The 12,242-nt window shown below is 40.4% G+C and overlaps 1 protein-coding gene across 5 annotated transcripts in view; it reads right to left on the reverse strand.

Moving 5' to 3' along the window:
* Window positions 1-417: 417 nt before the first annotated feature.
* LUZP2 (leucine zipper protein 2) overlaps window positions 418-12,242 on the reverse strand; it is a 339,015-nt gene continuing 327,190 nt past the window's right edge. For 3 of the 5 annotated variants that reach the window (XM_048853684.2, XM_048853679.2, XM_048853685.2), the window contains 2 exons: window positions 3,798-3,878; window positions 418-811 (listed from right to left, as the gene is read on the reverse strand). In XM_048853684.2, the coding sequence (XP_048709641.1) occupies window positions 697-811; window positions 3,798-3,878 (196 nt within the window). In that variant the 3' untranslated portion in view covers window positions 418-696. The remainder of the gene's footprint in view (window positions 812-3,797; window positions 3,879-12,242) is intronic. The other 2 variants (XM_048853683.2, XM_048853686.2) reach the window with 1 other exon arrangement.

Consider the following 12,242-nt stretch of genomic DNA (forward strand, 5'->3'; position numbering starts at 1 on the left):
GCCAACACAGCTATAGGAGATGGAGATGGATTCCATTCTGGCTTGTGCATCATCAGTAGAATTGTTACTTGGTTTCAACTGCAGAATTTTTATATTGGTGCTGCATAAGCCACAAAGAAAACACCTTGAGATTCAGTTGAGTTTCTAATGGTTGCAAATAGGAAAACAAAACAAACATCTTTTTTACCTGTTAACTGAATAGATTTGAGATGGAAGGCATTGAAAGGTGGTAAATATGGAATCCTATTGTGCCATGTACATAGTCACTCTTTCGAGTAGCATTGCACTTTAACTATGTAATTACTATTATTTTATGTTAGCAGGCTTTTATCCCTGTTTTGAATTCAGCCTCCCAGTATACAGTAAAGATAGCTATCAAACAGAACAGGCTAAGAAAAGAAAACGTCTGAATGGCAGTTCTTTACAAAACAGACTTATTTATAATAAGCAAGTTACTGATCAGGGCAGAATAATATTTCAAACTGGACTGTATTACAAAACATATCTTCAAACATCCATTTCTGTTGGATTATTGCTGAGAGATACTAATTGGTCTATTTCAGAAACTAGACTAATTTACAAACATTCATAAAATAGTGAAAAAGTCGCATGCTTTAGAAACTTGATACATTATCATGCTTCTGGACTAAAAACAATATGAATACAATAGCAAATGAAGGACATTGTTAACATAGTTTAGTAATGTTTACAGTGCTTGTTCTTCTGTTTTATCTGACTCTTCATGCTTCTTCTCATTTGTCTCTGCTGATTTTTTAGCTTCAGGTTGAATCCATGGAGGGCTGTGCAACTTCTGTTAACCAACACAATGGGGAAAACAGAATCAGTGTAAGTATTATAATATTATGGAATGTTACACAGATGAATAGTGGGATACTAAATAAAAAAGGTCATCTTTCTCATCAAGAAACACAGGCCTCGATTTTGATCTCATTTTAAATCAATCCTGATTTAAATCAAGAATTACTGAACTGAGGAGTAAGTGAGAGGAGAATCAGGCCAACAATCTGTGGTCATCATATTACACTGGAATACAAGGAATCAACACTGAATGCTTAAAGTGCCATAGGAATAATGTGCGCACAGCTGTATTTATTTTTGCTAGACTTTGTACTGCTTTTGAAATAACTATAGTATGTCTGCTGAGTGCACATATACATGCATGATACATGTATATGTATACACATATGTATAATGTGTGTCTCTCTATATAGAGTTAATCTACATTCCATGAAACCTGTAGAATTTTTCTCAAAATACCAAAATTTTGATTGTAGAAACAATTGTATGAAATCAATTGCTCACCTTTTATAGATTTATTATTAGAGGATACTGCTAGGAAGATTTCGAACAACAGAATATCCTTCAACTGGTTTCTGATTGTCTGGTTCAGAATTCTGGTCTCTGCTAGAAGAGGTCCTAGCCATTTTGTTGACCAGGGTGAAAAAAAATGTTGATGCTCCCCCCACACCCTAAGTGGCAGAGGGGGAAAAAAACCAGCTGGTTAATCAGTGGTACAAAAATGGCTGGAGAATTAGAATGGAGCAAACCAGCTGAGCTGCCCAGAGGTACAGCACTTCCCCTCTCTGCTACAGAATATCTATGTAACTGTATTTTTATTGGACCAACAGATGAAGGGGAAGCAGAGTTTCACCAAATCATAGTTAAATCACACCTGGAGTTGCAGCTAGCGAGGGATGTTAAGAGTAACAAGAAGGGTTTCTTCAGATATGTTGGCAACAAGAAGAAAGCCAAGGAAAGTGTGGGCCCCTTACTGGATGAGGGAGGCAACCTAGTGACAGAGGATGCGGAAAAAGCTAATGTACGCAATGCTTTTTTTGCCTCTGTCTTCACAAACAAGGTCAGCTCCCAGACTACTGCACTGGGGAGCACTACATGGGGAGGAGGTGGTTCGGGACTATTTAGAAAAACTGGACGTGCACAAGTTCATGGGGCTAGATGCATTGCATCCGAGAGTGCTAAAGGAATTGGCAGATGTGATTGCAGAGCCATTGGCCATTATCTTTGAAAACTCATGGCGATCCGGGGAAGTCCCGGATGACTGGGAAAAGGCTAATGTAGTGCCAATCTTTAAAAAAGGCAAGAAGGAGGATCCTGGGAACTACAGGCCAGTCAGCCTCACCTCAGTCCCCGGAAAAATCATGGAGCATGTCCTCAAGGAATCAGTTCTGAAGCACTTAGACGAGAGGAAAGTGATCAGGAACAGTCAACATGGATTCACCAAGGGAAAATCATGCCTGACTAATCTAATTGCCTTCTATGATGAGATAACTGGTTCTGTGGTGAAGGGAAAGCAGTGGACGTGTTATTCCTCGACTTTAGCAAAGCTTTTGACACGGTCTCCCACAGTATTCTTGTCAGCAAGTTAAAGAAGTATGGGCTGGATGGATGCCCTACAAGGTGGGTAGAAAGTTGGCTAAATTGTCGGGCTCAACGGGTAATGATCAATGGATCCATGTCTAATTGGCAGCCGGTATCTAGTGGAGTGCCCCAAGGGTTGGTCCTGAGGCCGGTTTTGTTCAATATCTTCATTAATGATCTGGAGGATGGTGTGGATTGTACCCTCAGCAAGTTTGCGGATGACACTAAACTGGGAGTGGTAGATACGCTGGAGGGTAGGGATAGGATACAGAGGGACCTAGACAAATTGGAGGATTGGGCCAAAAGAAATCTGATGAGGTTCAACAAGGACAAGTGCAGAGTCCTGTACTTACGACGGAAGAATCCAATGCACTGCTACATACTAGGGACCGAATGGCTAGGCAGCAGTTCTGCAGAGAAGGACCTAGGGGTGACAGTGGATGAGAAGCTGGATATGAGTCAACAGTGTGCCCTTGTTGCCAAGAAGGCCAATGGCATTTTGGGGTGTATAAGTAGGGGCATTGCCAGCAAATCGAGGGACGTGATCATTCCCCTCTATTCGACATTGGTGATGCCTCATCTGGAGTACTGTGTAGTTTTGGGCTCCACACTACAAGAAGAATGTGGAGAAATTGGAAAGAGTCCAGCAAAGGGCAACAAAAATGATTAGGGGTCTGGAACACATGATTTATGAGGAGAGGCTGAGGGAACTGGGATTGTTTAGTCTACAGAAGAGAAGAATGAGGGGGGATTTGATAGCTGCTTTTAACTACCTGAAAGGTGGATCCAAAGAGGATGGATCTAGACTATTCTCAGTGATAGCAGATGACAGGACAAGGAGTAATGGTCTCAAGTTGCAGTGTGGGAGATTTAGGTTGGATATTAGGAAAAACTTTTTCACTAGGAGGGTGGTGAAACACTGGAATGCGTTACCTAGGGAGGTGGTGGAATCCCCTTCCTTAGACGTTTTTAAGGTCAGGCTTGACAAAGCCCTGGCTGGGATGATTTAGTTGGGATTGGTTCTGCTCTGGGCAGGGGGTTGGACTAGATGACCTTCAGAGGTCCCTTCCAACTCTAATATTGTATGATTCTATGATAGTTATACACAGGGTTTGGAAATTTTTCTCTCCCCTCCCCCCGAAAAAGGAACACTGAGTTTATAAGAATGGCTGAGCTGATTATTAGGGCAGTCAAGTTCTTTAAGTATTGTAATAGTTCCTAACAGAAGGCCATCTCAAACCACCAACTTCAATCAAGTGGAGCGGAAGTCTTCATTGTGATTAATGAGGAACTATCTAGAAATCACTGACTTAGAATAAGCAGATATAGTTCAAGGAATTTTTCATTTGATAAAGACACTTTTATAAAAGGGCTCAATTACTCGAAGACAGAAGTACCTGAAAGCTAGGATCTGTTTCTGCCACCTTGAGGTGAGGAGATGTTGAATTATTGTGCTTCCCCAAACAAGTCTTGCCAACCTGCAAATACAATCATTGAAACCATATCACTGTTACAAAGGTTTTGGGAAAAAAATCAGTGATTCTTCTTTCCTTCAGTAGATGGGGTTGACACTTATATAGCCCTTTTTATGTTCAAAGCTCTTTACTAACATTCTCCAATTTATCCTCACAACAGCACTGTGGGGCAGGTAGATAAGTAATTACAATTCCTATATTACAGATGAGGAAACTGTGGCAGAGAATTTAAGTAGCTTGGTCAATACCACAGAGAGAGTTGGAGTAAAAACTGGAATTAAGATTCAGGACTTCTCGATTTCCATTCCTTTACCTAAACCACTGCGTCATCAGTAGGACAATGGAATTGATCAACAGATTGAGTGGGAGGAGGGCATCTGGCTCTCTAAGTACAGAAAGTGCATTATGTCCAGCTCTTTAGGTGAACATGAGATGAGAGGGACAAATCAGCAAAGTTTCTGGAAAGGAAAGCTGTGCTTTTGTTATCTATTAAAAATCCTTTGAGCATGTCAATAGAATAGTGAATAAAACAGCGCTGGTTGATATCATTTATTTGAAGTTCTTAAAGACTTTCTTACTAAAAGGAAACAACATAGTCATAGACTGAGAGGTAAAGTTCTGTTATAGATCAGGGACTCTCTCATAGACAGAAAGCAGAGTAGAAATATTCACTCAATTTTCTACACGTCAAAAGTCTAACCTATAGTCTAGCCTGTTAAGACTGGCATTTATTATATTTATTCATGAGATGGAAAGGAAGTGAACAGTGGTGTATAATTGTTCAGGTTAGTCTAGGGAAAACCTTGAGAAGTTTAAGAAAGACCTAACAAAGCTAGGTGAATGGGTAGTGTGATGACAAATGAAATTTACTAAAGGGGCATAAAAAAAACCAAAAACTAACTAACAAACAAAATATTAAGTTGTGTTTAAAAATAGTAGACAATAATACTAAATAATTATTAGACAATTTTATAATTGACAGTTTGCCATCACCTACAAGACTGAAATGTTTTGGTCATTTTGTCTCAGAAAAGATACAACAGAAATAGAAAGGATCCAGTGACAAAAGTTAGTAGAGGCTTGGAAAAACATTTAAATTGGGAAAGATTAACTGTAGAGAAAGGAATGGTTTAGAGCAGAGACAAGTAATGGAGGCATGATTAGGATTAATCATTGTTTTTTATAAGGGACCAATCCTTCATGCTTCGTTTTACAATCCAGCCATTAACTGATGTGGTTCTGGGGATAGGAAGAAATTTCCGCTATGGGCATGATATTCCAGCAGGTGTAGACCCGCTCCAGAGCTCCATGGTCCAACTGACTCTGTTCCTGCAGAACACTACTGGAAACCAGTGAGAAGAGGCATGTAGGTAGTCGCTGAGGAGCTTTCCAGTCCTGTCTCCCAGAAGCAGACTCCAAGATTCCACCTTCCTCAGCCCACCTATAGGCCTCATCCAAAGCCCACTGAAACATGACTCCCATTGATTTCAATAGGCTTGGGATCAATCCTATCATAGTAGAATCATCATGATTGACATCAGGGGAAGCAGAGCCTCCTCTAATATCCCTGTTTCTCCCCACTGAGAGATAGTCAATACATTGAAGGGGTTCCTCTAGGTGGGCAAACTACGGCCCGCGGGTTGCAAAATGGTATGGAGGGCCTGGTAGGGAAGGCTGTGCCTCTGCAAACAGCCTGGCCCCCACCCCCTCCAACTTCCCACCCCCTGACTGCTCCCCTCAGAACCCCCAACCCATCCAACCCCCCCTGCGACTTGTCTCCTGACTGTCCCCTCCCATGATCCCCCACCCTAACTGCCCCCTGGGATCGCACCCACTATCCAATGCCCACTGCTCCCTGTCCCCTGACTGTCCCAACCCCTATCCACACCCCCACACCCTGACAGGCCCCCCAACCCATCCAACCCCCCCCCCCTTGTCCCCTGACTACCCTCTCCCGGGACCCCAGGACCCCACCCCCTATCCAGCCCCCCCCGCTCTCTGTCTTCTAAATGCCCCCCCCGAACCTCCGTCCCATCCAACTGCTCCCTGACGACCCCCTGCCCCTTATCCAACCCCGCCTCCCACCCGCCCCCTTACCATGCCGCTCAGAGCAGCAGGACAGGCTTATTGGAAAGCCTAGGAGATGAGTGGGCGCAAGCCGCGCTGCCCGTGCTGCTGTGAACAAAAGGGGACAGCGGGGGACACGAAAAAATTTGCCCACCCCTGCTCTAGGCACTTTCTCTTCAAAAAGCACCAGAGCCTGACAGCTCTAAACAGCTTTGTTAGCTAGGAATGAGGTCTACGGGTGTAACTGGTACAACTGGTACAATTTGATAAAACAATCACTTAGCACTTTGTTTAATTATAATTTAATCTTCAGCTGCCTCTAGTGCATAAGGACTAGTTTTGAAGGACAGCAAACTATCTGTAGGGCCAGATTCTCAGCTGGTGTAAATCAGCATACCATAGCAATGCCAATTTATTCCAACTCATGATTTCCCTTTCAAGCTCAGAAAAGGGAGTAACCTGCTGTTTTGATAGAGAAGAACTGAAATAGATAGTAAAAACACATCATAATTTCATATCAGAATACTTGTTAAATGGGCCGTAACTCTAAAATCAATTTTATTCAAATTTTGGGTAAGATTTTCTTTTTTGCTTTCAAGTAAATATGGCAATTTTCAAGACAAACCAATGTTCTTATGTTTCAGAAGGGTAAAAATAGGGTTTAAAATGAAACCTGTTTACAACCTTACCTAAGGTGTCATGAATGCTGTTTCTTCACAGTGCCAAAGCCCGATAAAACATTGTGTCTAGTATAATGTGTATGTGTAACTCTGTTAATATAGGATAGATGCACTGGAGACATGAATAATTTACACAACCATATTGCTATAAAATACCTTGAGTCATGGCATAGCTGCCATTATTTCCACTGGAATTGCAATGCAATTTACTGTGTTTTTATTGCAATGCACCACACTATATATCATGGTAACTCAGTGAATGAATAAGGCAAGCCTCCAAAAATTTATAGGTGTTTTTTTTAATTACCTGCTGTATGATATACCAAATGTATTTAACAAATGCTAAACACATTTTTTTAAGTTACAAAGACTGAACATGATATTATGGGCTTTAGAGTATTTTACTGGATCTTATGCATTCATTTTTCAGCAGGTATATATAGCAGAATATTACTTCTCAGGAACCTTAATAAAGATATAAATTAATATACATATAAACATATTAACTCACAAAGACTTTGATACAAATAGCTTTGGGAAACTAAGGTGGGCAAGGATAAAGAATGTAGAGATCTACTCCTCTACGGGTTAAGCAGTAATCTGTCTTTGTGAATGCACATGAAAGGACAGGGATGTGTGCTAGGAGACTTCCTTCCCTGCAACACCCACCTTTCTCTATTAAGCCAATAGAATGGTGGACCAAAATATTAATCCCTGTGAGCAAGGGCTCCTTAGTCCTTTCTCTGCCAACAAGTAAATCATAGAGAAAGAGGTGGGTAGGAGGTAAAGTCATATTTCCTTGCACATGTCCCATACTCCATCCTGCCATCCCCTTCTCCCCCATAGAGAAATAATCTTCACCTCATAATCTGCACGCAGAACAACCATTGCCCATGAGAAGATGAATGAAAACACACTTTGCAAGAATGTTAGCGGAAATGCAAATATAAACAGATGAAAACACAGACAAATGTGAGGGGCAGCAGTGGGATGCGTTCAAGGCAGTGAGAACTAAAAAGTTATCTCAGTTAATTCAGTGCAACTCCACTGACTTCAGTGTACCAGTCTAAAGCTATGCCTACACCAAGAGCTAAGGGTGTGAGTCACTTACACATACCCATGATAGCTCAGTGAATGCTCAGTGAGAGCTAGCACACATATTGTATATGAGTAGGGGAATCACACCCCCAGTATGTAGTGTAGACATAGCCTAACTGAGGGCAGGATTTGAGCTAAAATTGTGCCAAAAGAACTACACTCATTTTTCAATTCGAATCCAACGCACAGTGTCTCCACTTGACAAAAAATCTTAAAGGAATAGCTCTTTTGAAAATCTGGGAAGGCTTAGCAGTGATATCGAATGGAAACCTTCCAGGATGGATAGAGGTGTTTCATATTCATGGTCCCCAAGTCTACTGGGGTCAATGCTCAATTTCAAATTTAGGCTGGTATCAGGGAAATGAGGTTGTGTAGGAGCTGTTTTGCCAGCTCTACACCATTGCACGATCACTATGTACTAGTGTGGTCCCCAGGGGAGGGAGCAGTACTACACAGGGTCTGGGCCTCTATCCCAGTCTTACTACATCTTATGATGATTTTGAGCTTGATAAATATATTTTTAAAATCCATTTAACTCCAGGAAAGACTTTCTGGGATTCATAGCATATGTTCGTCCTCTCCCTCAACCCAGTCAGAGAAGTTCAGCAAGGTTATTAGGCTTATATGTGCAAAGAAAATAAACTCTGCATCACTAAGGGGAAAATGAAGGCAAGTCCACTTCTCCTCCCTTAGTTAACATCCATTTGAGAGCCCAACAAGCTCAGCTTATGTTTTAAGGGCCAATGTAAAAAAACCCAGAGCTATATTCTTCATGTTTTTCTTATTGTTTGTGACAGATGAATAAAGAATGTGGATGTAAGAAGGGCAGCACAGATGAAAGAGATGGACGAGATTGTACACTTGGGAAACTATATTAGTAAGCAAGGAAGATATGATTAAGCAGAGATGCTTTGATCCAGTTACAAATATTTGATGAACCATGGAAGCTGTTCTATGAAAGAGCAAAAATTCTGGGACATTAAGAGACTCTTCAAGGCTAGTTAGTGTGACTAAAAATTGTGTTTTAATTTTAAGACCATGAAAAAATAACGATGCTTGCACCCCACTTTTCCAACATCTTCTTTTACTCTTGATATTTATTACAGCTCACTGTATTTAAGAACACAAAGTCTTCCTGATGGTAAAAAGGATCACAACATTCTGAAATTCTAAGTCCATGGTGTCAGCCAACCTATAACCATTGGCAGTTAGCTCTGTGGCAGGTTATCCTGTAACAGCTCACTGCAAGATTTCTTGCACCTTCCTTTGAAACATCTGTTACTGGCCACCATCAGAGATAGGATTCTGGACTAGATGAACTACTGCTGTGATCCAGTACAGCAACTCAAGTTCCAGCTCCATATTACAGTATTATTGGTACAATGGGTACGTTACAAAAGAGATAGGTGCTGCACTTCTAAGAGGTGCTATTTCAGACAAAAGTCATGCCAGATACATATTTTATTAGTTTAGTTGACAATTCTCAATATGCTGCAATATGTGATGTTTTGGGATTTGGTTTATTATTATTATATTTTTCTGATAAAATGCAGACTTCATCAGCTTGGAAAACCTTTTGATCATCTCATTGATCGAGGTATATATTATCCTGATCCAGTGACATATTTTAGGCAAGCTTGTGGCTCTAACTCACTGCTTGCATTTGAAGTGAGGGTAGTGATTAAGAGGGAATGTGGTCTGGTAGCTGTCCTTACTGTACTCTTTTGGGAAAATGCAGCATGCCTCCCCCACTCCATCACAGCTCTGCTTGCTTCAGTTCCTGGCCTCACACTTACCTACCCTCATTGAGAAATCTAATTCCCTGGTTCCTGACCCCGGGGAGTGCCTGCCCCTGTATAGAGGTGGGTGGGGAAGGGCCAGGCAAAATCTAGACTAGGTGTGGCCTTGACAGAGTCTCCCCACTCCTGTCACTCTCCAGTTATTAACAAAATAGCTCTCACTACACTCCTTTGAGTTGGGTAGCTAAATATTACTATCCACACATTGGAGAACAGGAATTGGAGACAGAAAGAGGCAGAGTCTGGATTAGAACTCAAGCCTCTCCTATCTTTAGCTCATTCCTCTAATCTACACAGCCTTTTGGTTGTGCAGCTGCAACTTTGTTACTCCTCCTCAAATTCAAACAGTAATGGAAGACACAGTCAGAGGTGATCTTTCTCTCTCTTTCCTGCACATGTCCTTCCCCTATTTGATAGGTGCTGAGTTACTCAATCTACAGATATTTTACTAATGAGTGAATTTTACAGATTAACTGTGGGCAAATCCTGAACACCTTTACCCCACTGATAATCTGTCAAACTCTTGTTGACTTTAAAGTCTTTCTACTATAGTAAATTCTCTGATCCAGAACCTAATGGTAACAAATAATTTATTAACTGACTTGCATATGCTGTCCATTGACTTGGAGGCATTATGAAGGCCCCAATCCTTCAGGCCCCCGTATGTGCAGAGCTCTCATTGAAATCAGTGCAAGCTGCATATGCAGAGAACTGCACACTGTCTGATCCCAAGACGAAAACTTCATGGGAAAAGATGATCAATCAAGTTCATTTATTTGCAGACTATTCTAACCTTATTTTTATTGGTTTATTTTTTCTATACTTTTCTGTTTCAATTGTATATTTTTCCACAGCATCGCATTACAATTTGTCTTGACAAGAATTACAATTTTTATGACAGTGTGAGAATTCAGTTCTCTGCAAAAAAAAAAGAAGGGTTATTATTATTTTTTCCTTCTAAACAACAGAACAATGCTTCCATGGGATGAATTTATTGGTGAGGAGGGCTCATTTCAAATTTTCCATGTGAAGATTAAGAAAAATATTAATGATCTCTTTATTTTTATTTGTAAAATAAAGTATCTGACGATGCAATGCTTCTCGTGCCTAAAGCAATTCATTTTTATGTACTCTAAAGCACAAAGAATCTGGAATAATAAATATTAAAGCAGATAGACACTCAAGGCATGGTATAAGACAAAGTATTTATCCATCTTGATCAGTTTCATATGCAGTTTGACCAACAAAATATCTGCATGTGAGAATTCAATTGATGAAATATGCAGCTTGATCGGTGAAGTATGCAAAAATTTAACACCCATAGTATTCAGCTCACCCAGTGAATTATACAGCAGAGTTAGGGACATGCACTGCTGGCTGTGTAAATTATGGAAGTGGATCACCCAGTATGCATCTTCATTAATTTTTTTTAATAGAATAGTAAAATTAGGCATGCCTCTTGACTATTAAACTGTACAGTTTGATCTACAAACTATGCAACAATGTGACTATGAAGGTAGTCAGTTAAATCAGTGAAGCACGACTCTCAAAAAGAAAACTACATACTGTGTAGATGATCTAATCATGCAACTTGCTTATTAAGGTGGATCCATACTTGAATGGCTAGCCTATGCCACAACCTCCACACTGTATTTTTAGCATGCTAGCTAGAGCAGAGTTCGTGCATCTGTCTATGCAGACTGTGAGGCATGTTCCTAGCTGCAGTGTAGACAAGCCCTTAGTGTTAAAGTACCATAGAGTGTCAGTGGAGTTTAGCTGGTGTAAAACTGATATCTATGAGATCAGAGTCTGATCTGGAATCTCCTGGTTTCACATTGCAGAGATAAAGTATATTTGGAGTTTGGGTGGGTTTACAATCCCTGGATTTTCCTTGTGTTGTTGGTTCAAATGATCTGAAACTTTCAAAGACGAAGTAGGTAAAATCTCCTAAATTTCACCTGGTTTAATGCCAAAACTCTCTGAAAGGAGAAATTTAAATGATTTCAAGTCAAAATTATAAAGGGCCCAGATCTGCTCAAAAGTTCATCATCCCTTCCAAACTTTTCAATTATCTTGGTTTGACATTTGAATTTGTACCAAAAGCCAGTCAATCAAGTTTCGCGTGTTTTCCTGTTGTTTGCAGATATTTCACATTGATCTAATGATTAGAATGATAAGTTCTGCTCTCAGACTGGAATTACAATGTATTAAAATATGGCATAACTATGGTAAGGTACAGAACAGATTTTTTTCCTTTGAGAACTGTCCTGTATCATTAGCTAAATTAATATGAGGATGCACAAACGCCTTCTCATCAACTATTATAATGATCTACTTAAATATGTGGTGAGCCTCCAAACAGCTTATTAAAGAAGATGTAGTGCTAAATATATGTAATATATTTGAGTGTGTGTTTCCATTGGTTCTTGATTAAGGTATCCCTCCAGTTTTTCCACTCTTGTTTTAGCCATTCAGTGTACTGGTTTAGGCATAGAATATCAGGGTTGGGAGGTACCTCAGGGGGTCATCTAGTCCAACCCCGTGCTCAAATTGTTTTTTAACCCTTCATGACCTTTATAGTCTTTTTTTAGGCAGCATGGGACAATTGAAGTCAGATTCAGAATTGAGCAAGCCTGAAATGAAAATTGTGACAGTAACAATTTTACTTTTATCTTGTTACCACATTGGCTAGGAGCGTGGAGGCTAGCGGAGTGCTCAAAGCT

This window comes from Caretta caretta, chromosome 6 (genome assembly GCF_965140235.1).
Source record: "Caretta caretta isolate rCarCar2 chromosome 6, rCarCar1.hap1, whole genome shotgun sequence".
In the NCBI taxonomy this organism is placed as follows: domain Eukaryota; kingdom Metazoa; phylum Chordata; order Testudines; family Cheloniidae; genus Caretta; species Caretta caretta.